Source organism: Amblyomma mixtum, chromosome 1 (assembly GCF_055824585.1).
Source record: "Amblyomma mixtum isolate Tamu chromosome 1, ASM5582458v1, whole genome shotgun sequence".
Lineage (NCBI taxonomy): Eukaryota > Metazoa > Arthropoda > Arachnida > Ixodida > Ixodidae > Amblyomma > Amblyomma mixtum.
In genome coordinates, this window is record NC_143012.1 from 222969145 (window position 1) to 222994675 (window position 25531).

The 25531-nt window shown below is 48.1% G+C and overlaps 1 protein-coding gene and 1 non-coding gene across 2 annotated transcripts; both read right to left on the reverse strand.

The window, feature by feature from the left end:
* Positions 1-2772: 2772 nt before the first annotated feature.
* Positions 2773-2854, reverse strand: TRNAL-AAG (transfer RNA leucine (anticodon AAG)). The gene has a single exon. It is a non-coding gene; the product is annotated as a tRNA-Leu (tRNA).
* An 11173-nt stretch (positions 2855-14027) lies between these two features.
* Positions 14028-25150, reverse strand: LOC149371022 (uncharacterized). The gene is made up of 2 exons (XM_089579101.1): positions 25022-25150; positions 14028-16127 (listed from the first exon to the last, which is right to left on the reverse strand). The coding sequence occupies exons 1-2, from the start codon at positions 25148-25150 to the stop codon at positions 14028-14030; spliced, it is 2229 nt and encodes a 742-aa protein (XP_089435227.1).
* Between the last annotated feature and the right edge of the window lie 381 nt (positions 25151-25531).

The window sequence follows — 25531 nt, forward strand, 5'->3', positions numbered from 1 at the left end:
GCACGCAGTGCGCAAGCAATCTTAAGGCGAATTTGTAGCTTTTATATGGATAAACTTTGGAAAAAAAGTGCGGTTTTACGAAATTCAATGCTATTTGTCACCATTCACATCACAGGGCAAGTAAACTATCCTTGCTGGTCAGTTTGAATTTGCTATCGCATACTATCTTTCTGTTATGATCAATTCGTTGTTACTGGCGTCTGTGCATGTGTTTTCAGCAGGGAAGATTTACTGCAATAATTGGTTTAATGCACCTACTATCATTACTTTTAATTCAGAGCCACTTGCGCGCAATAGACAGTGGCGGATTGATAGAAGAATATTGATGAACCACTAATAAGTAAAAAATACTAAAGTTTTCAGTGGGTGGTCGTTTGGCCTCTTGTTACAAAGACCCGGCGCTGACCGTAATGCCTCGTGTACGAAGGATGAGCAAGGGTTGGCATTTTCGGAGTACGGGCGCATTCCCAGACGTTGTGGTAGAGTGTCGAGTACCTGTGCAAAAAGTGCTTGCTGGAGGGGTGTCTTTGGGGTGACGGCCATATCGGTTTTCACGCGACGGGAGTGTCCCCGTCTGTACCTGCCGATATGTTACAGCTTCCTCCCTTGAGAGCGTACGCTGAGACAGAGGAGGTGCCTTGTTTGAAGCACGTACACGCTACTTCAGATTGTGTAAGGATTATATAACGGGGGCGGTGCTATCGTGAAGTTCAGCAGTAACGAGTACCGGAAAGACGTAGGTCATGGCAACCGCACTGGTTCTGACCGTGTATCTTGCCAACAGGGACGCGACTTTATGTACTGCATAACACATATTTGAGCCCGTCTTCTCAGCCGTATAGTTCTCGTCAATCCATTGTGCTCGGAGTTGTCTTATGGCTTGATGTCTGGGTGCATACTACATGGTTGAGGTGAGACGAGTATCGGGCACGCTAATTAGGAGCGAGTTGTACCGTGTGGTTAAGGAGGTTTTGTCGCGGGAAAAGCCTTTTATCGGGGTCGTGTAAACGTTGCAGAATTTAGGTAATAAAGGCCCTGAACAGTTCGCATCAAGCGGACTGCTGGAGGTGGATTGACCCGCTCGAAAAGCCGCATCGAATCCCATTCGCCCTTTGCGATATTAGGACTGACGGCATCCCGGGCACTCGATCCTTTGGGATAAGTGTCTGCTTGCTCCGCTTCAAACTCGCACACTCGAGAGTTGGACGGGCTTCTGCTGACAACGTGCAGAAGTGTTCCTTCGTGGCAGTAAATATGCTGGAGCCGGCACTGGGAAGCGATTGTAGGCCAACACTGAGCGCTGTGTCTCGCTCGAGCTACGTTCATCGCTCATTAAGCAGACAGCTTTAAGCGTTGCTACTTTCTGGTCATATTTTGGGACAAAGAAATTCTCACGCTGCTTCGAGAGTATACTGCTGAGTGATTTTGAGTTTTCTCAGAAACCAGTGCGCAATGCTGAAGTAAATTTGAGTGCCTTAATTAGAACGCGAAAACAGTCACATTTTACATCGAAGACATTCGAAACAAGTATAACCAAGATTCAGAGTTATTAACGGCGTCAGATGATGAATTCGCGGCAACTGAAAATTGGTAGGAAAGGCTCAGTATTAACTGTATAGCCACCCCAACCACGACTTGAGGGAAGGGATGAAGGAGAGCATCAAAGGAGAAAGAAAGAGGGGGCGTAGTGTAGGGCTCCAATTTAATGTCGACCACATGAGGTTCTTAAACGCTCACCAGCATTCCACCGGACTCGGACGACTGAGATCTCATTTCGCCTCCATCGAAGCGCTGCTGTCGCGGCTGAGACTTAATCCGGCGTTCTCGTGCTCAGCTTCCAAACGCCCAGACCAAAGAGCCACCACGGTGTGTCGTAATAACCCTGATTGGTCATAACAAAAGGAAAGACTCAGTAAATGTCTCGCATCCGGTGGACATCTCAATCGCACTATGAGAGAAGGAATAAATGATCGAGTGAAAGAAGGCACCGTAGTGGAGAATTTCTGATTAATATCAACGGCCTGGATTTCGTTACTGTACACTAGTGGGAAGGCGTAGCACATTATATGCCTGCTAATCGATAGTGGTAGCCGTGCTAAGGTTAGCACGGTATGGTCACTCTACGATTACTAATTGCAGAATTTTTAACCCTTGTATGGGCCGGCGGATGTGAGCGGCTGCCGACGAAGTGCTCGAAGGTTCGCATTGCTAAATTCTTAAAGCAAGTCGTTAACAGATGTGGCGTTGCCGTCATCTGCTCCAAAATATCTTCGTCATTCTACCATCAGTAGCCATGACCATGCCTTCAGTAGTTCGGTTTGGTTTGGTTTATAGGGTTTAACGTCCCAAAGCAACTCAGGCTATGAGGGACGCCGTATTGAAGGGCTCCGGAAATTTTGACCACCTGGGGTTTTTTAACGTGCACTTCAGTAGTTCATAGCATTTTTGGCGCAAAACGCTGTACAGACCGCGGCAGCTGGAAATTATGCATGTCTAATAAATGCACAGCGCATCTCACATGAATGAAACTACTTGCCATTAAAGCGCGTGCTTTAGCCAAGTGCGTCCCGAGAAAGCATTTCAGATCTCGGGCGCCCTAAAATTACAGCTGCCAGTTGCAGTCTGCAGGGAAACATTCATGCTAACGCCGGTGCTGCCGTTGGCGACGCTGCCACTACGATGCGCAGCGCCCTCTTTAGGCTTTGCACGGTACCAAATGGCCGCGGTGTATCTCCTTCCTTCCACATTACAGAAACAAAAATATTAAAACTCTGGCAGCGGTGGGATTCGAACCCACGCCCCCGAAGAGACTGGTGCCTTAAACCAGCGCCTTAGACCGCTCGGCCACGCTACCGACGAGCGCTTCGCGTTTGCGGCGCTCATTACGAACGTTGGCTGCCTGCCTGAACGCGATACGTGACCTATTTTTTTCTCCGCTCTGTAACACGCTCAAGCGCCCGCTGCTTTTCCGCTTTTAAGAGCGGAGGCACCTTGAGGAAGAAGAAAGTATATTTAATGAACATTCTTTATAGAGTAACTATAGGGGGACAGAAAACTTTCAAAGAGGCGGCGGCACGCGCAAACACATAATTTTGGACGCATAGCACCCGCATGGATTTGTTGGCAAAAGAATCACATTAAAAAATTAGCGCACAATACATTGTGGTGGTCATTGAAATTAGTGGAAGTGAAGTGAGACTGGGACGCGCGAAATAAGAAACTTAAGACCACTGCCGATGTGGACAATAAATAGTCATTTTCAAGTTATTTCTGACTGTTCACGAGCGGAGGGAGTGAAAGCAGTTTTTCCAGTCACGTGAACATTGTGATCACGTCAACTGTGATGCTACTTCTCTAATGGATTAGACGTACGCCTAGCGGTACTGAGCCTGTGGGTATTCAGTCTGTCAGCCAGCAAATAACACAAGTTTCAGAGAACGGTCTTAGGCATATATCTGTATACCTATAATCATTTATGGCAGACCTCAAGGTACGGCGGTATGTGTAAAATTACCGTCGGAAGCCTGAAAACAGGTCTCTCATGGTGTCAGTGGGATAATGGAGGCCATAATAAGCGGAATACAATCACTACCTGGTTACTGAGTAATAAATTCGGATAAAAGATAACACATAATTTTGGCAAGAAAGTAAAAGAACACAACTTAAAAACAGAAGGTGACTCGAGAGCTCAGATGATTTATTCTCACGACTGGTCGTGTTATTGTTTCGAGACAAAAGAATAAAATAACAAGCACTTATTGTTTCGAAAGAGAAGAGTAAAATAACAAGCACCTTCTTGTGCAAAACGCGTCCGTAGACCACGCATTGTAGTGTTGCAGTGCTGATTTAACAGGCACTGCAGCACTACAGTCCGCTTAAAATCTCCAGCTGCCGGAACAGCTGTTCCGCCGACTGCGCGACCGCAATTTCTTCGCCCCGCCGCGGTGGCTCAGTGGTTATGGTGCTCGGCTGCTGATCCGAAAGACGTGGGTTCGATCCCGGCCGCGGCGGCTGAATTTCGATGAAGGCGAAATTCTAGAGTTCCGTGTACTGTGCGATGTCAGTGCACGTTAAAGAACCCCAGGTGGTCGACATTTCCGGAGCCCTCCACTACGGCGTCCCTCATAGCCTGAGTCGCTTCGGGACGTTAAACCCCAATAAACCAAACCTAAACCAAACCGCAATTTCTTCATATCGACCAGCTCCGTCCTCGCCAGATGTGAACTACTGGCAACACAAGGACTGTAACCATGGCAGTTATGCTTGCACCCTGCGTCAAGGCGCTCTACGCGACGACGAAGTATAGACAGCACAGCTCCGCTAATTAAGTGAATGCTTCTAAGCGCGGCAGCACTGCAGAGCATCATGGTTCCATATCATTTCCATATCCGTTGATTGTGTTCATAACGCCATTACCTTTAAAGCGGCAGTTATCCCAAGTCCGAACTTGCCGAAATTCCCGGCTGAATTTGCCGGATCTGAGCGCAAAGTCGCGGGCTTCTGCACAACACTTTGACCGCGAATTTTAAGGCGAAAGTCTTTAATGGCTCATACTGTCGTGACCAAGACGCGTTAGCAAATTTGTTCGTGTTTCAGATTGGTCGAAATGGTCGTGACGTCACTGCGCGCGAATTTTGACGTGTGTCCACCGAAATATGTGCGACAGTTACTGCGCAATTTCCTTTCCTCAAATACAATTTTCGACTTGTGTCCACCGAGATAGGTGAGACAGTTACAGCGTAATTTCCCTTCCTCAAATACAATTTTCATTTTCTTCATTACGGCCACTCTTTCTCTTTCTTCTTTCGCTCCCACTTCCTTCCTTCCTGTACGGTGCGCTTCAGGTGTCCACCGAGATGACAGAGAATTACAGCGTCATTTCCTTTCCTCAAAAAGCGTTGCGTTCAAAGGGCAACGCATCGCGCCGAACGGGTGGTGGCGTTCCGTGGACTCCATGGCAGCGCTACAACACGCTGTCGTGTTCCACTCCTAAATTCAAAATTTAAGCATCATTAATTGGCAGTTAATTAATGCCCCAACAGAATGTGAAGTGAACAATCGCGTAGCAGAATGCAGCACTCAGGCTTTCGCCTTTCACCACTTTAGTTGCAAAAGTTCCTCGTAATTTTATGCGAAGCATATTACTCGCACAACCGAGCTCTTCCTTGCTGCGCCGCGCACGGCCGCGTAGCTACCACTTGACCTTCATCGGCGCACCACGTGATATGACGTCACAAGAGCTCTGAAAGCTGGGGCCTCGTGCGCTCGCTCGCGGACGCGCAGCCTCCGCCGGCGGCCGAACTCCCGCTCCTACCGCTAGGAGATACTGACGTCGCGCAAAAGGCGACGCACTCGTTGAGTCAGTTGAGCAGCGAGATGTCGGCCAGGGAGAGGGCGGCTCGCCAGACCGCAAAACTATGCTTCGCATGCTAGGCTTAACCATAAGCTAAGCCAGGCCATTTTTTTAATTATAAACTAGAGGAGCAAAATATTTTTTTCAAGAAATATATAGTTTATTGAAGTACAGCAAACTTATCTCTACGCATTCCGAAGGCATTAAATAGTTCCTACAGACCCCACGAGACCTCCCGTGTCGGTGAGGCAGCGGCACAGCGCAAGAGGATTTCTGGCAGCTGCTCACCCATGGGATCAGCCACATTTCTAAAGAAAAAAACATTGCTTTTATAACTGAGCTTATCTTTAAATGCGAAGCCCTCGTGGTCACAGGTAAGAAAGAATCCCGAAAGAATACCTTGGCCAGACTTGCTTGCACTTCAGTGAAATGAAAAATTGTAAATGACTGCAGTGTTCGTGTTGGTGTGTGCGCGCGTGTGTGTGTGCGTGTGTATGCGTGCGTTCGTGCATGCGAGTTGTATGCACGCGTGTACGTGCACAGAGGCAATGAAAATGTCAGCCAAACAAAATCAGACAACGAAACCACGAAGAAATTCAAAATAGCAGAAGGGACGAATGAACACCCGAAGTTTCACGCCCGTGAAGAGGAGTGGAGGCGTAAAACGCAAGAGGATCAAGCTAGCACTGAGCCATCTAACACAGGTGGCACTAACAGCCAGGTGACAATGAGCGAGCATTAAAATGTGTGACGTCTCTGATGGTCGGCTTGCAATTTATAGTCGTTTGAACTCCCGCAGAACAGGAGCAGCCTGATGCTTCAACTTCGAGAAAACAGCAGTAATCCGATGAATTAAACCCAACTTTTGTACAAAATGTTAGTACCGCAATTATAAACCATTGTCAACCGGGTTAATAAAGCAACATTATAAGCGGAAGCCTGTCTTATGGTAGCCCACGTGACACGTCTCAGACGACACAGAGCCATTTTTCCCCAATAAATTGAATTCCGCGATCTGTTAGCCTGGTGGCGGTCCCCTGCTGCGTTTAAAATGTTTCAGGACTGGCAAGTGTTCAAAGCAATACACGTTTGTCCTTTTTAACAGCTCGAAGGAAACGAACAAAAATTAGGAGGGGAAGTTTAAGCTCGGCCTTAAGGGTATGACGCGATAGCTTTGATGGGTTAATGCTGATATATGCGTGATCGATCATTCCCTACTTTTCAGTCACGGATCCCTCAGAGTCCTCATACCCCTCCAGGCGCAGTGGTGCAGCGGTTAAGCGATGCGCCACTGCCCTGCGGTGGCAGGTGCTGTCACCGGTGGGGGTCTTGCGACCTAGGTTTGCTCTTCCCGAGCAACCTTTCGCGACCAATCATTAATTTAACTGTCACTTGCCACGGGGAACAGTTTGCTGACAATCCAGTGGGCAGGTTGTGGTGATTGCACAAGGTCACGTGACCTATAGGTGGCCACTAGGTTCCTCTGCGGGTATTTTTAGCTCACGACGCCCACGACAACGACGCCGGATTTTATGCAGGACGGGAGACTTAACGCTCTGGCGTTAATGACAAGTAAGGCCGCTCTGGTTAATGCCAGGTGTTTTCGACGTCCCAGATGTACTTCGGACATTTCCAAATCCTCTCGAATTCGGGCGCACCCGCGAGCGCTCCTCAGCGCACTGCTGTGGTGACCAGCACTGGCCTGGCCCTCAGTGAAGAGAAATAAGAGAGCATCTTATTATCACTCCCATACCTAGAAACATGCATCCCATCCACGACAAAGGCAGAAGGAAAAGCAGGGTCGCACAGCTGACTGCTAAGCTAGGCAAGATGCCACAGGGAACCGTGGCCTACACTGATGCCGCGGTAGGCACGCTAGGAGACACCGTCTCCGTAGCCGTCGGGGACTCAGGCAGAACGTTACGCGTTGTAAGACACCTTGACTTAAAACCCCTTGTGGCGGAAGAGGTTGCAATAGCGATCGCTCTAACTCAGCCAGGTACCAAATACGTAGTAAGCGACTGCAAAGCCGCAATTAGAAATTACAGCAAGGGACGCATCCACGAAATGGCGGCTAAATATCTAAAAGACTTTATCCCAGCCCACAATATTCTAATTATCTGGACCCCAGCCCACTCGGGTCTGGTTGGAAATGAGGCCGCCCACAGGCTCGCCCGCTCCTCTTTACCTCGGGGAGCCGTGGACACCTCATACGAATTCAGCACTAAAGAGGAAACCAATACCTTTAATAGCATCACAGACATTCAGAAAAAGAACAAAAGGATCTATCCTCCTCCGGATAGATCGCTTAGCTCGGCTGAGGCCTATCACTGTAGAAGACTCCAAGCTAGAAACTTCGCATCCCCGCTCTGGAGGAGCTGGACAGGAGGTGACACGAGGGAGGATGCGGAGGTGTGCGAGTTCTGCGGGCATACCGCTACGCTCGAACACATACTATGGAGATGCCCCAGTGCCCCAGGATATGGCAGAATCAATAATGCAGAGGAATGGGAGACCATACTCAGAAGTGCCGACCTTAGCATACAACGATACGCTACCCACCTGGCAGCAGAAGCTGCGCGACTATACCGTTGCTAGTCTTCCAGCTGCGACGCTGCCCCTCCCCGGACGCCTGCGTGCGGACCCGGAGGGGCACGGGTCTTCTTCTGGCGGAAATAAAGTTTCTTCACTCACTCACTCACTCAGGTGAAAAAAAGCAAAAATTTTCTTTTTGTCGTGTTTTTTTTTCTCACTGGTTAAAAACCCGAAAATGAAAACGTCGAAAATTTCTTAATCGGATTTCAAAGTTTCAGGACTTCTTGCTTTTTGTTTTAAGAACTGCATCGTACAAGGAAGAACGATTGGAGAGAGATCATCATCATCTGTGTAAGACAGCGATTTTTAAACGTCGAAGCTGCGAACTTGCGGGCTGACAGCGCAGTGACATGGATGCGCCGGGTTGAACGTAAGAAAACTGAAGGGGACCCTTAAGTTCCACCTTGACGATATGACACGATAGCGCAGTGGGTTAATTCCTAAATATGGGTTAAGCACAGTGGGTTACTTACTCATAGCCTACCTGGCGCAGTGGGGCAGCGGTTAAGCGATGCGCCACTGCCCTTCGAATTCAGGCGCTTTCAGCGGTGGGCCTTGCGCAACCCAGGTTCCTCTTCCCGAGCCACCAATAATTAAAGGTGCACTGAAGAGGAATATAAACTCGCGTTTGTGCCGCGGGAACCCGATCTGCTCGTTCGGAGCATTCTAAGAAACGTCAATTATTGCCCTGTGCGGTCTATTTCCTTAATTTATATCGGACTAACGTCGGGCTCCCGCCTTTGTTTTTTAAATTCCCAGCAGATGGTCGGAGGAGTCGACCAACGCATAGAGTGCCTCTCAGGCAGTCGTGTGGCGGCTTTGCTTTTGCTTTTATTTCGCGTGTTAGGTTTCCGTGAATAAATACATCTAGCCAGAGACTACACAGCTGAAAATTAGGCCCATGGAAATAAAGATACGCGTGGGCTATTTGCCTTCGCCGATCACTACGTATCACTCCGCCGATGGCAGAGCGGCAAGCCGCCATGTGACTGGTTGAAAAGTTGGTTTACTCGTCCCATCGTCTGCGGGGAATTAAAAAAATAAAGGCGGGAGCCGGGATGTTTAATCTCATGTAAATTAGGGAAATCGGCCACACAAGGCAAAGTTCGAAGCATCTAAGAACGCTCGGAAAGTGTAGATCGAGTTCCAGCGGTAAAAATACCAGTTCAGATTCCTCTTCAGTCCACCTTTAATTTGATGTCCACTTGCAACGGTGGGCCGCTGGCTCACTATCCGGTGGGCAGGCTGTGACGACTCCACAAGGTCACGTGACCTATGTGGCGTATACCTGCCTCCTAGGTTGCTCTCTGGGCACAACCTGTCACAGTCATGCTCGTGATTTTTTGCTCACAACGTCGACGATGACGCCGACAACGCTGACAGCGGATTTTCTGTACATGGAGGCCTTTAATGGTGTCGCGTTAAAAAAAAATATGATATCCGAATTCAGGGCTTAAGTACAGCAGAATGGCTCAACACGCTGCGGCGCGACGCACACGGCACAAAGCGTCAAATGTTTCTGCACAAGTAAACGGCTTTCTCCGAAAACAAGCCTTCTTAGCGAGCAAGATTTGTTAATAGAGATATTTAGAATATGGGAACCCTATCGATTGAGGGGATAGGGGCATAGCGCAGCACCAGTGGGCATGCGCAGTAGAATTACCCGAGCGACGTTATTGTCCTGCGCCTGCGCACTGGGGCCGCACTGTCTATCCCTCTAATCGATACGGTCACCTTATTATAAAAGGGTCCTGCTCTATATGCTTCCCACGGGAAGGCTACGGGAACGCGTAGTGCAGCACCTAGGGACCTCAGCCCGAGAACGACAGGGAGTGACTTATCTGTAGGTTTTCGTGTTCACTTTCCCTTAACAATAGAAGTTCGTTTCACGAATATGACATTTATATCTGCTTATTCATGTGAACTACCGAGCAGTGGTTTTGATATTTCTGATATTCAGCAATTAAAAATATTTTTCTCGCGATTTATATTTTTAGAAAATTCCCATTTTTTTTTTCACTCGAAAAAAGAAAGTTTTTTTGTTTTCAAGCTGCACAAAATTTCCGGAAATTTTGCATCTAGCTGATCCCCCTCTCCAAGCGACTTAGGCGGTGTGACGACCACTGATCTCCACTAGGTGGCTGCATGGATGCCGCATTCCCGCTTTCCGAGACGAGCGCGAGTGAAGCCACCGGAAGTTGGACAGCTTGTCCCGGAAGTCGGGTGTCTGCTGTGTATTTCAATGCAGAAAGTCGCGTCTTTCGTCCTTTCGTTCTCAGTGTTTTACGCTGTTCTCGTGTAACGTCTGCTGCTAATATGGAAGCAACAAGCAAGCTGAACGCGAGAAATGTGAGCATTGTGTGCAGAACCCTGTAATTCCAGATAAACCGAAGAAAACAGGCATGCAGATCTCATCCTGCCGCGAATAAGGAGTACGTGCATTAAACACTATGTTCTTGTCTTCCGAACGTGAAGGAGAAGTGGTGGAATGACGATGAGGCTAGGTCATCTTAAAACCGAATTTTCGTGTAGCAAAGAAAAGGCACAGCGCGAGAGGAACGACTGACAAGAAAGACGAATGCTGCAGTGCGCGTGAGAAGCGCATTTTGAATTTAACTGCACCAAGCACCACGAATAAAAGCCTATTCTGGCTTAACTTGCTGCAATACGAAACAGTACATGACATGCTCCGTCGAAAAAGCAGTACCATACCTTTTGGAGGCGCTAATGCGAACCAAATGAACACCGTCGACACCTCACCAGATAGTAGCCTAGCCCTCGCTCCGGTTTTGTGTTAACATAATTCAGTAAAATGATCACTGCAAAATCAGCTGCCCGGTGAATGTTTCCCACCTATTCTTTCTTGTGTTTGTTCCCCATTGATAGCATAACTTGGGCTTGAGCGTGGGAACAAGCATCGCAGTAAAGAGCAGAGTTGGTGAAGCTAGACAAACGAGACGACACCGAGCCGAGTAGACGAGGCTCCATACTTGCTGCGTGTAGCGACGTCCTGTCGTCTGCTAGTGTCGTCCCATTGCGATGCAATGGACCCTTACTTTTGAAACGTCTTTCCCGAAGGCTTCGCTGGTCTCCGCGCTCAGTTGTCGGCGCAACAGGTAGGCATTGTCATGTAAAAAGACGAGAACTGAAAAAAGACGAAATGCTAAGGGGGAAAACAAAACTGGAACTGAAAAACCGTGCTGAGGACTGACTTCGTGCACTGCCAAAGGCTGACTTCCGGGACAAGGCTGCTTACTTCCGGGGGCTTCACTTTCGGGCGCACAATGCGCCATCCAGCCCCCTAGTAGAGATCAGTGGTGACGACCGTCAGCGAGGGTTCGAAAAAAATCGGAAGGACGCGGGAGGATCAGGGGGGAGGGTGCGACCTGACGCTGGTGGCAGTGGCATCCGATCGCGGACCCACCGCAAAGTTCTAGAAATTTCGCGCGTGTTTATATAAGAGCGCATTGCGTGATAGCATGCGGTTCCCGCACAGGCTTCTTCGAAAGAAGAAGGGCATCGGTGTGTGGGAAGCCGTCGTCCACAGTCAGCTACGAAGGCTGAGTCGCTGAGTGTGTATCTGTATTGCGTGCACGTGTAGCCTGTACCGTCGTTTAGGTGTCTGCATTAATTTCAATTATATGTTTTATTTCTAAATTCCTCCCCCCCCCCCCCCTTCCACAACGCACTTCCCTGCTGGCCAAGCTGGGCTGTGAGGGCAATATTCGAAAAATTAATGAAGCGTGCGTGAACCTAGATGAGCTGTGTAAGTCATTCTAGGTACAGCCGCTCCCCCGAAACGTACACTCCAAAGTACACAACTGGCGCTGGGAGGCAATAGCAAGGGCCCAGGAGAAACGCCAAACCGGAAGAGGAGACGCGGTGTACGTGGACGCCTCCAACTACACAGGAATAAGAGCGGGAGTAGCCTCAGTGGTCGGCCACACTCATCGGGAGGACACCAGCGCCACCGTGCACTACGACAACCCAAAGGAGGAGGAGGAAGTAGCCACTGCTCTCGCGATGGCCGAAGTCCGCAGGACGGCCACTCACTACAAAACAGTCGCGGACTACTAGGCAGCCTACCGGAATTATGTTAAGGGTAGGATCAACAAGCCAGCCCTCCATATACTACGCCTAGGCCCCACGGCCGACATCGGTAAGCACTAAGTTGCATGGACAGCAGGACACGCCGGCGTGGCTGGGAACCGCGCGGCCGATATCGTAGCTTGAGGATTCAGCAAGCGACTTGCAGAGGACCCACTTGAACCATGGAAGCAGCAGTTCTGGCGTATAATGGTATCTTGGAAAAAACTTGAGGGTGGAGGATGGTTCGGCCCGCACCTCAGAGCAAGCTCAATAAAGAAAAGGCGACCGCTTGGAGGTGGCTCCGGACATTTCACCTAGTTCACACATCCAAAGAAAAGTTCACCCAGCAGCCTATAGGGCCTCCTGTCCGCTGTTCGGGTAGGTTTGCATACTATAATACTCCTCGTGGGCCTGCCAACGTAACTAGGCAGTCCCCAATATACAAAGCCCATCACAGGTGCAGTGGGAGGATGCTTTGTGCAACTCAAACGAGGAAAACCAGGGACGCCTAGTGGACCGGGCAAGAGCTGCTACCTTCCGCGTAGGGGCCGAGTACTGGGGGCTCCACCCATCGGCAATAAAGACTTCCGTCTACTTAGTAAACCTTTTCATAAATTCATTCTCACATGTTCTCCGGGTGTCAATCGTTCGTCATACTCGCGGCGATGTGCACTAAATGTCCTCCGTCAAACCAAAAGGAACTAGAAAAAAAGATGCATATGTGTAAAAGCACGCGTGCGCATTACTATCACTGTTGCTAAAATAAAGCATGAGGCCTTGGAGGCATATCAGAAAGCAAAAGTATTTTATACAGTACAGTATATACCCATAGGAGCGACGCTATGAAGGCAAATGCGCTTGTGAGAGACCCCCTTTTGTATTAGCATGATATAAAGACCTGTCTGGCCAGTGTACACGGCACTCCAAAGTATAGGAAGAGCAAAAGTCTACCGCCCGCCGCCTATACTGAACACACATAAGTGTGGCTAAGATTTTACTACGAATTTACTGGATGACGAAATCTATTGAAAGCGACATGAAATGTGTACGTGAAGATAACTGCCAAATCCACACTTGAATATGTTATTGCAGAGAAAGTAGTAGAGTTCAGCCATTGTCGTGTCTCAAGGTTGCTCAGACACTTGATGGTGCAATAAAAAAAATTTTAGTGCTGCTTCAGAATCAGTGCGCGATTACACAATGCTGTTATGATCTAATATGGCATTGACATTTCGCAGTTTAAGCGGAGTTATCGATCTGCGCTTGCCAATACTCTTTTTTAACACATTCACAAAGGACACACACACCGCCCAATCACTGATAAAAATCACGTGTATGAGCGAACACTTAGCTCCTTTAAGGGAGAACTTGTTCAAATCACATTACAAACGCGCAGTCAAAGACTAATTCCTGAAGTGCAGGGATAAATTTAAGTTCCAGTTCACTTGAAATAGCGTCAATCTCAGACAACACTCAGGAGCGAGATGATAACGAGGACACCTTTGACGTAATTCATACCAACTTATGCCTGTGGTCTCAAGCTGACACTCCAACATAAATTATAACATTGACGATCGGGCCATCCAAAGGAAAGTTCTGAAGAAGTGGAATTTGTCCATTTTGAAAGCAGAGCCTTTGGCAGCCCTGCGCACCATTAGCGGTCAGAAATAATTTTAGAAGGAGCACCTATATTCACAGCAAACAACGCAAGTGCTCAGTGGTGAATGTTGTACCCTGGCACGCTGCAAATAACAGGCTGAATGCCAGTGTTATGTCGGCTGCCAGCAGCTGTACAAAAATTTGCTTATGAAAAGAAAATATTGAGAAGCCATCGCGTCACATTCGTGCATAGCAAAAATCCCGTGCTAGAACAAAAATATAATAAAAGCTCAGAATATTACCAAGTATCGTTTCCAACGAGCATAACACGTGCTGCAACAAAAGCTAGTCTAAAATTATACTTCGGCTGTCAGTCTGATGTAACGGGTTATCACACTTCGAAGAAGCGGCACTTCACTTCGCGATTCATCTTTGATCCTGGACGGCAGGAAAAGGCCTTGGCGAAGGGCTCAAAGTTTTCCACCGCACTGCTACATAAGGGCGCCGAAAGTTTGCCCGACAAATCCACCTGACAAGCTGTCAGGCAGAACGTGAGGAAAAATATTTGTTCAGCGCTGTACTTCTCCAAACCCTTGAGAGGAAGATCATGTTCTCCATCTCGATATGTCACATACGCGGCATAGGCTATTTCCAGGGCTGGTAGAGAGGGAAACAGTAATTCGACGACGGACGGCTCCACACCGGGACACGACGCGTTGTTCACCAGCGTGATGCCCATCGACCCGTTGGATGGCCTATTTGTATCGCTACCATCGTCGAGCAACAGCGTCAGGATGTTTACTGCCTGCACCACCTCTCTGGCGTAGATGTACCCAAGGCCTCCGTACATCATAGCACTTGTACCGCTCTTATAGTACAGTGGGGGCACCAGGGTCGCGAAGGAAATTGCGATGACTTCGAGGACTGGATCGTACAGCGTCAGTGTTCTCATCTCAAGCCGTGGTAGTTTGGCGACCGCGGCATGGTGTTCGCTGACAACAGATGGCTGTAGGCCCTCCCTTAACGAGCGCCACCACGAGAATACGTTAGAGTCGTTGAAGGCAGATGCGTAGTGAGTGTAGATGTTGCTTGGGTCTTTTACGGACGCGAAAGCATCTTCGGGCCATGTGACGGCAGTCGTCCGCTGCAGCAAAGACAGCAGGGCGTCCTTGACGGGGCTACGAATTGTCGACGATGTGCGGACTTTCTCTACAGCCGTGGAATGGACGAGTTCCAGGTAGCGCTTGATGGAACGACGCTGCTCGGAAGCAAACTTTGCCTGGCTCACAGCGGCCAGGAGGAGATAATCCGTCGCCTCGATGTGTATGGCGCAAACTATCTTCTGGAACTGGGCACCCAGCTTGTACACGCTTGCATAATTAAATAACTGGTTGCTCGCAAAGATACCAACAATTTGCAAGAACCACCAAGACGTGTGATAAAGGATGGATCGGGCGTCATAGGCGTCCAATAGCATGCCAATAGCAGCCAATATTTCGCCATTTGTCGCTAAAAGTACGTCGTGAATTTCGATGGCAGGAGAGATGTTGAAGGCAGACTGCAAAGCGATCACCCAGTCGTCCGCTTTTAACTGCGGGATAAGAGATGGCAGCTGCTGAATTTCCACGGAAGTGGGAACCAAGGTGGACGCTCTGTTTGCTTGGCTCAAAGTTACCAACACGTGGGTCTGGATGAAGGCACTTTCATCCAGGAACTCTTGGTAAGTTGGTGTCGGTGTTCGATGCACGAAGAACTCTTCGTGAAATAGGTCCAAGTAACTCGCATAGACGTCCTGGTTAGATAGAAGCTCATGGTGGAATATCTCCCATATGATCGGAATTGTCGATGGCTTGACATTGAGGGTACGATTTCCAGTCGCTTGCGAAGGCAGAAGGTCTATGCGGAACCAGAGTGGAAGGGCCCACCGCACGGCTAGCTCGATGAGCACGAGAAGTGCCCTGGAGTAGCCGAGTGATTCACTGCTTTCGTCCTCGGTAGGCCACGCGAAACTCTTGTCGTGCACGAAGTGAATCAAGCTCATGACCGCGTCTTTGTCGTTGCCTTGCCTGTGGAGACACGAATGGAGGAGGCGCATCGGCCTTTTCATTACGTCACTTTCATGTCCTGCTATTGCAACGGCGTCCTCGATGTTGACTATCCAGTCCATGACCACATGCGGCACAACACTCCAGACCAACCCACGATGCCTGTTAGTCCACGTGGAGCATACAAGGAGGCCAAAGTCTTCGCAAGCTTTGGCTGCAGCCTGACTCGCGGCCGAGCGAATCGCATTGGCGTGGAGGACGCAGTCACGTGTGTCGCAGACTGCCTTTCGAACGGGGTCTTTTTCGAGCAGAGGCAGCACAGCGAACACGAAGAGGAGCAGCAAGACACCAAGCAGACAGAGTGCGAATGCGATCACGATGCATTGCGGTACCGTGCACTCCTTGTCCGGCACTCGTGATGCGGGGCCTGGGTAGAAGCTCGGCATCTGCGTGTGAAAAGCAACGTCTTCGCTAAGATATTGTGTAGGTACACTCTGAGCACAAATGTGCCTACATGGGATTAAAAAGGCAGTAAGCTGTCCTCTAGCACCTTCCTTTCATGAAAGGGAGTGTGCTAGAGGGCAGCTCACCCCTTTCTGTTTTGAGTGTGCTAGCGACGCACGCTAGGGTGAAAACGTTTAGGCATGAGAAAGTGCAGGCTCTGATTCTTATGGGTATTTATCAGTTTTGTGCAAGAGGAAGGGCACTCGACGACCAGAATACGCTTCTGCTTGGACCATGACGATTTGGACTTCTTCATCCTTACGAAGTTACGTTTTTTTTATAGTATCATGGCCCACACCGCGTACTGGAGCGCACATCTCCAGTTAATTATACTGTAGAACCTCTCAACCCATCTTCTGATCGCCGCCGCCGTGGACGCGATTCTGTTCACGTCCAGCGCCTCAAGCCATTCTACGACCCAGCCGTCCTGCCTGCGCCCTGAGTCGCCAGGTTGGCTCCTTTTCTCCCCAGGGGCAATTGTAAAGACGAAGACGAACATTCTGTGCAGCGGCGGCAGTGCCATCGCTGCGCGTGCTTTGGGCTCGCTTTGGCTGACCGCAGACTGTTGCCGCCCTGCTCCTTTAATAAGGTCCCACTGCCTTTAATAAACCCCCGTTTACAAGAGGAATAAAGGAAACATCGAAGAATTGTCATATTCTTTTGGCATGATGCATACAGTCATACACGGCTAATAAGAAAATAAATGACATCCCACCTGAAGAGGCACAACGCTTGTCTTCTAGAGGAAGGGGAAGATGGTGAATTAAAAGTACAGAAATAAGACGATACTGATTCATACTGTGCGATTCCCCGGAGTACCACTAACAAGTACCCAAAAGTGGCATAATCACAATTTGATCGAATTCCGACCTCATACTGAAAATTATATGATTATAACCAGTCTTCAATAGTGATTAACCACTGCGAACATATGATAAGAATGTTAATGAGACTCTAGCATGTGAACACTCCGAAGCAAGTACTTCCGGCAAGAAACAAGCCTTCGTGACGCACATCATAAATATATTCTATGAGAAAAAGCAGAAAAGCAGTGATATGTGCCGTACCTTACGTTTGCGAAAAAAAACAGCTGCATTATTTTGTGAACAGCAGAAGAACAAGTAGGAAATACGGTTTGTAGCAGTTTAGAATCAGTGCCCACCGTCACAGAGATCATAAACTACCATTCTGTACCAAAGGATATACAGTATTGTGCGTTTTATCGTGAATATTTTCAAAAATTTTCCCGCCTCAACCGCTAGCTTGTTTGCGGTGAAACTGCACCCAGAGCTTACGTATTATGGTAAATTTTGTATCGGAGCAAGTTTTACAACGGTACTTACTTAGTTGAGCCGTGCATGATGCGAAAACGTAATCGTCTGCGTAGAGATCGGTGATCCAAAGCCCGCAAATGCAGTTTTTTCGCTGAAGGGCGGCAGTGGCGCGATATGTTTCCTGCAGTAGAAAACGTCACGACAAGGTGCCGAGGTGAGCGTTGCAAACAATTCCTTTGTATAGTAAAGACTCGTTAAATCAGTTGTTGTAATATTTTTTTGTGCTCGGATAGCCGAAAATGTTGGAAGCGCTACAGTTGAAACGGACGCAAAGGACGGAAGGGCGCATTTAAAGGGTCCGCTCATCTTGGAACGCTCGCCTCGGTGCCTTGTCGTGACGCTTTTCACTGCAGGAAGCAGATGGCGCCACTGTCGCCATTCTGCGAAAAAACTGCTTTTGCGGGTTTTGGTTCACCGATCTCTACGCAGACGATTACGTTTTCGCATCAGGCACGGCTCAACTAAGTAAGTACCGTTGTAAAACTTGCTACGATACAAAAGTTGCCATAATACGCAAGCTCTGTGCGCAATTTCACCGCAAACCAGCTAGCGGTTGAAGCGGGAAAATTTTTGAAAATATTCATGACAAAAACGCACAATACTGTATGTCAAAACCTGCAGCATAGCCTGCAGTCGCTGAAAATTCCGCGTCCTTCTGTGCAGTCGTTTCTATCCCAAGACACTTTTGTCGATAAAATTCACAAATAATTTTTTTTATTTTTTATTTATGTACATACTGCAGACCATGGTTAGGTCCAAGCAGGACGGGCACTGTACAGACTGAGTAAATCAGAAAAATCACATGGCAACAAAAAGTCACATGGCGAAAAAAAAAAGAAAAGAAAAAGAAACATGCATATAATTACAAAGCATGGCTGATGTCAAATATGTCAGTGTTGATCCGTGTGGGGCAGAGAGTTCCAGTCCGCTATTGTGCGCGGAAAAAAACAAGAAAATTTGGAGTCACTTTGGCGACTAAAGTGGTGCAAGGCGAAAGCCTGAGTACAGCATTCTGCCACGAATGTGGTTGTGAATGATGATTCAAGTGCTACCAGCGAATGACGCGTCCATTGGCTGTCTGCGTGTGTTACTGATGTGTGGTTAACATGTTAAGCTTCGCCTGTAAGAGTGGAACGCGACAGCGTCTTGCAACGCTGCCAGGGAGTCCACAGAACGCCATCGCCAATTCGGCTGTACGCCTTGCTGGACGGTAAATTTATTTTTTGAGGAAAGGAAATGTATCTCTATCGCATATCTGGGTGGACACCTGCACCTCGCCGTAAGGGAAAGGGGGAAGATGGGAGTGAACGAAGACGCCGTATTAGCTAGACGCGCCTTTGTTCATTCCAAACCATTCAGCTGGCATTACGGAGTGGCTAGCGTGCTCGTATCGCACTCCGGAGACCCTGGTTCGATTCCCCAACTCGACCAATTTCGTTCTCGGTTTTATTGATTTATGCGTTCTAACTAGAAAGGTTAATTAGGCTATTTCATATTTATATCATTGTATTTCTATCCATCGTGTTCTGTCATTCACCTGTCAAATGTTGGAACTGTCTAGGATGTTCGACACAACGTATATGAAACGAGCAACGTCGAACTGAGTGGGGAAGTGCGTGGTGGTGGAGCGAACGCGGCTTCGTACTTATGTTTTTTCAGCAGCGTCTCCTTCCGCGGATGCTGTTGTCGCTGCGACCCGCGTCTTTCTTTTCTTTTCCTCTGTCTTCTGACCTCTTCATTCTCCTCTATCTTAATTAGGCTAATTGATTAATTAAGCAATTAACTAAACTCATTCCCACTTAGTTGGAGCATCACTATACGATTCCTTTGATTGGTTGCATGGTTACTAGCCAAAGTACAATTGGCTCCATTTGAAATTCGCGCACTGTGTCGTCACGAGCATTTCGACCAATTGAAAAGCGTGACATTTTCTGTCGACAACTCCTGCTTACAACGATGAGGCATTAAAGGCTTCCGCCTTAAAAATTTGAACAGATTTGTGCGTGCGAAATATGGTGCTAACAGGCTGGTGTGATAGTGGCGTGTGCTTCTTGCGGGCTGAAGGAAAAGATATAATGACGGGTCAAGACCCAACTTACGGTTGAGCAAGAGGGAAAGAAAATCTAAACGAGTACCTTGTCGACGACACTCAAGGCGGGGAATACCATGAAATTGCATTATTTCGGAGGGTGAATCAGATTTGGAAAATTTAGAGAACACAAATCTAACTGCCTTCCTTTGTATTTTTTTAATCTTCTTTATGTTGGATGCCGTATGCGGATCCCAGACTACACACGCGTATTCGAGTTTTGGCCTGATCAAAGATAGATAACTAAGAAGCTTTACATTGGGAGGGGAATTCCGAAGTTTATGTCTCAGGAAACATAGTTTTCTGAACGCAGATGAACAGATGTTGTTAATGTGGGCGTTCCATGACAGATCATGAGTGATTGTCACACCCAAGTACTTCACCGAAGTGACTTCCTTAAGCGGGGATGAACCAAGAATATATGCATGTTTTATCGGTTTTCTTTTACGAGTAATGCAGAGAGAAACAGTCTTCTCCGGATTTAAAGCCATTCCCCAACGACTGCACCAGTTCACTATATTAGTGAGGCTGTTATTCAGGTCTATTTGATGACGAACACTGGAGATTTCGGGAAATAACACACAGTCATCAGCATATAGTCTAATCTGAACACCGGGAAAAACTTCATTGACAATATCGTTAATGTACAGTAAAAACAGTAAAGGCCCCAGGACGCTTCCTTGGGGCACACCAGATGTGACAGGAAGAGAGCCGGATTGTTGTTCACCAAGAGCGACGTATTGTTTTCGGTTATTCAAATAATCACTTATCCAAGAAATAAGAATACGCGGGAGGCGAATGGAATGTAGTTTTAATATTAGGCTGCTGTGGGGGACTATGTCAAACGCCTTGCTAAAATCTAGAAAGATTGCATCAATCTGACCATTAATATCTAATACTGAGGCAAAGGAATGAACTACGGATACTAGCTGCGTCACGGTAGAGTAACCTTTCCGGAAACCGTGTTGGTGATTTGTTAGCACCGAATTACACTCTAAAAATTCGTTAATGCGGGTGGCGATAACATGCTCCATCATCTTGCAGCAAGACGAAAGTAATGATATAGGGCGGTAGTTTCTTAATACGAGCCGGTCACCTTGTTTAAAAATGGGAACAATTCGGACTGTCTTCCATTCACTTGGCACTTTCCCTGACAACAAAGAGGTGCGAAACATAATAACAAGAAACTTGGCAACAGATTCGGCATATTTACGGAGAAAAATGTTTGGAATATTGTCGGGGCCGGACGATGTTTTAGTTTTCAAATTTAGAAGCATTGAAAGTACACCTACATAAGTAATAAAATTCGCTTCAGAGGGGTAGGCAGGTGCAGCATCAAGTGTGTATGGTTGTGACACCGTGAACACGCTGTGGAAGTATTCGTTGAAATGGTGAGCAATGGCCCTTTGATCATTTACCAACGTATCAGCAACTAATACTTCAGAAACCGGTTTCTTTGTGTCACTTATAAATCCCCAGAATTTGCTATGGTCATTTTTATGAAGTTTGGGAGAGATATTTTGAAGTAGTAATCTCTTGATCTGCGTACTGCGCCCGCGAGTGCCTCTTTAAGCTCCGAGATCAGATCAGGTTGCACGTGTTTTTTTTCAGTCGTTTTATTTTGCGCTTAAGGTGAATAATGTTCCGATTCATCCAAGGCGTTTGCTTATGAACATTTTTATGAACATAATAATCACAAATAAAACATCAAACAGCCTCATTGTGAAATTTGTGCCCCTAGAAGAATTGATATCTTATTTTGAAAACTGTGATGGTTACGTCTTGAAAGAAATAATGTGAAAGTTACATTATACTACAAAAAAAGGCCGAGAGGAACGCATGGTAAGCGCTTTCTGTGTCTTCGCTCTTATGACTTATTTCCCGCAACTTCCCCGTGGAAGCTAAATGACTGGTTTATTTGCTTGTTTATCCTCAGCTCTACAACCGATTGTAGAGAAGTACGGTGCAGGTAAAAATGCTCTTCTAGCGGTGTCATGGAGAACGTGATTCCAAATCATAAGTTGTGTGCATGGAAGAAACTGGGATGCCTGTAGCTAAGCGCGTACTTTACGCTGAGCGGAAGACCCTACATTTCCCGCGGAAACTTTTGGCGCGGGTTTTAGTGACGAAGAAAGGACGGAAGGTTGTGTTGTGCGCTACCTGTGCGTCTGTTTCCATTGACGTGTTTAAATCAATGCTACAGTGGACTGTTTTAGCGTAGCCAACCAGCCATACGGCAAAATACGGTAATGGGTTGCCGTCGCTTCTGTTGCCAGGCTTGCTTAGCCACATATGCCGCATGGTAGCAGTTACCGTAGTTACTGTGTGCTAACGGCGGTGCTAAAACTACGGCGGTGCTAAAACCGACTAAGTAGCGCATCGAATTTCCTAGTGCAAAGGTTGACACGTATGGCATCAAGCCTAGCGGTACGGCGACTTCTAGCCCACATCACGCAGTGAAGGTGACCACCAGCCCTTATGTAGAGCCCAGTTTGCTTTGTTATCAGGCTGAGGGGGTATTGCGTAGTCATCACAGGGAGGAACCTGTATGTTTCCAATCACTTCGGAAGTCGACTAAGCGGTCTTGGTCTACTCCCATATGACACACTAATGCGACGTGCTTTCCTAGCGCATTATCGCCGCTTACACGAATGCGATGCGCTAGGAAGTTGATGTGATGCGATGCGCACTCATGTAAACACGGTTATGTCCAGCTGTCGATGGGGCGGATTAAAGAGGCGAAGGCCACGGTGTCGCCAGACTGGCTGGCGCCCTGTCGTGCCGCCGCCGCCACTTCACGGCGCTAACAAAGGGGCGGTGAGAGCCCGATTCGTCACCTTTCCCTCTGGGGGTAAACCTGCCTTGGTTATGCAGAACGACCTGACTCAGCTGAAGATCCCAACAGGCCTCCGGGAGTTCTTGTTTGACGGATCGAGAACGGTGTACTCTTAATTTTTTTCGCCCAGTTTAAAACTAATCCACGTAATCGAGGTCCTGAAGCCGCTTCTTAATTCGTTGAGGGAAAGTATCGCGAAAATGCTGCCGAGTAATTTTTAAGCACACATGTAAGCATTTCGAGTGGCAGAGGGACAGCGACCGTCCTTTAGCTGCCAGTGACCTCTGCTCCGGAGATGTTGAGCGCCCCTCAGTATAACTACCCGTTTTGTTGTGTTATCTTATATCTTTTAATCTTGCGTAGTTAATGTTTCGTACCACTTTGCGGTAATCAATCGAGTAAAACCACCCTACTCAATGATGATTGCGGATCCCCATCCTCAATTCGGCGGAGCCACAATTGTGCCCGGAACTTGAACTTCGCTAAAAGTGATGTAGACAGCGTGACAACGACGACCCCGCTCTGCTGGTAATGCAGCCCACTCTGAGGAGCGAGGCAAGCCAAACGTTCGCTGACGTTGGTACAATGCTGAGCCATCAACACAGACCGTCTCAATCACCCCGCCTGCATTCAATGGAACCCAGGACTAGTCCTTGGTGGAATGGCTTACCTGTTGCATGCACGACACATAATTAAACGCCTGCATCAGTGATATCAAGGTAAAGTCCCTGTACCTTGCTCTTGACGATGATGCGAAAAAAGTAGTACATAACTACACCAGTTACTGGTTGGCAAAATTATTGGGGTGAAAAACTCATGGCCAGCTTCAGTAGCCGCCACGTAGCGGAGATCGCCCGTCTGCGAGTCCTTAATCGTCTTCAGCTGTCTTTAGAGTCTTTAGAGTGGTATTTTTATGACGTGTTGCAGTTCTGCCCTAGGGTCGACCCCAAGATGACGGAAGATGATCGATTGCGCCCCCTTGCTGTGGGGTGTTCGCCTGGACACTACGGAGAAAATAATCATCTCCAGCCCGAGCAGCAGCGCCTATTTCCTGTAGATTATCCAACGTCTGTGCCAGGCTGCGCTAATGGTTGGTTTATTGGTTTATTGGGGTTTAACGTCCCAACGCGACTGAGGCTATGAGAGACGCCGCAGTGAAGGGCTCCGGAAATTTCGACCACCTGGGGTTCTTTAACGTGGTCATTACAGCCAGGAGGCTGCTGACCCCAGCAAGCAGCGTCTAACCGATAACCGGGCATTGCGTTTGGGGCTCGCCCACCCCTACGACATCCAAGAAAGGGCAGAAGAGACGGCCTCACCCTTGTACTTAGAGCACGACAGAGTTTTGGATGAACTGCTATAAATATGGTAAGTGGAAGGTGTAATGGACTATTGGTGTCAATCTCTATTCAGCCCATTACACTAATCGGAAACGTTGTTAATGTCACACTGAAGAAAGGACATATCATCATCATCATTTTCACGGTAAATAACACCACCATCAGCAAAAAGACTAAAAAGATATGTAGCCCATAAGTATAAACTTTACTTAAATGCTCCATACGACGGTTCTCGATCATGCGCTGACCGGCTCCACTCGTACGCTTAGAAAGTGTCCATAGAGTCGGGGCTGTAGTCATAAAGCCACCACGCCGGGTCGGAAACGCCATAGACGTTTTGGCACAGAAGCCAGCATAGTCGTGGTACATAGTACCGTTGTCCTTCAAGCAAGAAAGTGATTGCCGACCGTACACTCCAGCATCTAGGGGCAGTGTTTTCCAAAGATCCATTTCATTTTAGATTATGTTTAACCGTGATGGCAATCGTCACGGAAGCAACAACAGGTGGGCAAGCAAGCAGATGGCCAGTCAGAGCTGCAGCCTCTCTGGTCGATGCGGTGCCGCTGGTCTGATGCCTCCTGGAAGGAAAAAGCCTCCGCAGTCCTGTGACGTCACGCACCTTGTCTGGTGGACCCTACCATGCGATGAATTTGGAACCCAGAACTCAAGAAGCGACGGCCGCCAAGCCGTTGGCAGCCGTGTAAATTTATCCCGAGGCATGGTCAATCGGGAAAGATTCTTTACGTCCCGGGATGAGCGCAGAGGCCTTTTCTTTCTAGGAGGACCTGGCTCGTCAGCCTCTTGGCGTCGCATCTAGCCCGTCTGAGTCAAACGAAAGACATTGTGCCAATACGTCGCACAGCCGGCGCCCAGCATTTTTCGCTAACACTTGATTAGCGCCGATAAAGCTCGTCAAACCCATCGTCGAAGTCCATCATTCCTCGGCACTGGTCCGCCAATGCGACATGGGCGCGGAACGCTCTTATGAAAGAGCTGATCATCACGGGTGTGTCTCTGTCACGATCCGCGTGGCGTCGTATCAAACAGTCTACGTCATTCAGAACAGGCACCAACAGTAGAAGCCTAAAGGAGTCGAAAAATAAATGTATTGCTAGAAAAACCAGTTACAGTTGTCTTCATACATATGGTTTCTGTTCCTGCGGTGGGTCGGCAGCCATTGACGGTCGCCGTCGCTCCACTTCTCAGCTATACCTATCAAATGAAGTGCCTCGCGTACCTTGGCGGCGTCCTGCATCAGGTCAGGGTCACGTGTAACCTTGGGAGCGGTAGACATGACTGCCGACTGCGGGGCAGCCGCCTCAATATTTGCCATCACCCCTGGTACATCGACAGCCGTTGCCGCCATGGCGACCAGCAGTGTGCCTCGCCGGAGCACTGGGAGCCATCAGAATGGAGGCGGAACGGTGAAAGCGTAAGTTAGACACCTCGTTGGGAACTTTGAGAAGGCCCACCTAACTAAATAAGGCGCATGTGGTCCACTAGTCTCTTACAAAGACAAGGACACGTCGGCAAGAAAGGCACTCCGTAAAAAGACAAAGCGCCAAGCGAAGAACTGTGCTGAAACAAGCAATTCTATTGTTCAAATACTATTTGGTCGTTCTTTTCTGCGATGGATAAAGATGTTAATGAGGCACGCGTACAAAAAAGGGCACAAAGCATTCAGCAGCAGTTGCAAATTAACAGTAGCTATGAAATTAAGCAAGGTACGTTTATCTCATATTATCTA

Bases quoted from the DNA above. Each gene is read 5' to 3' on its own strand.
- LOC149371022 (XM_089579101.1), bottom strand. From the start codon at position 25,150: ATGGCGGCAACGGCTGTCGATGTACCAGGGGTGATGGCAAATATTGAG. The intron at 16,128-25,021 runs GTACGCGAGGCA...TTTCACACGCAG, and splicing joins TGATGCAGGACGCCGCCAAG to ATGCCGAGCTTCTACCCAGG.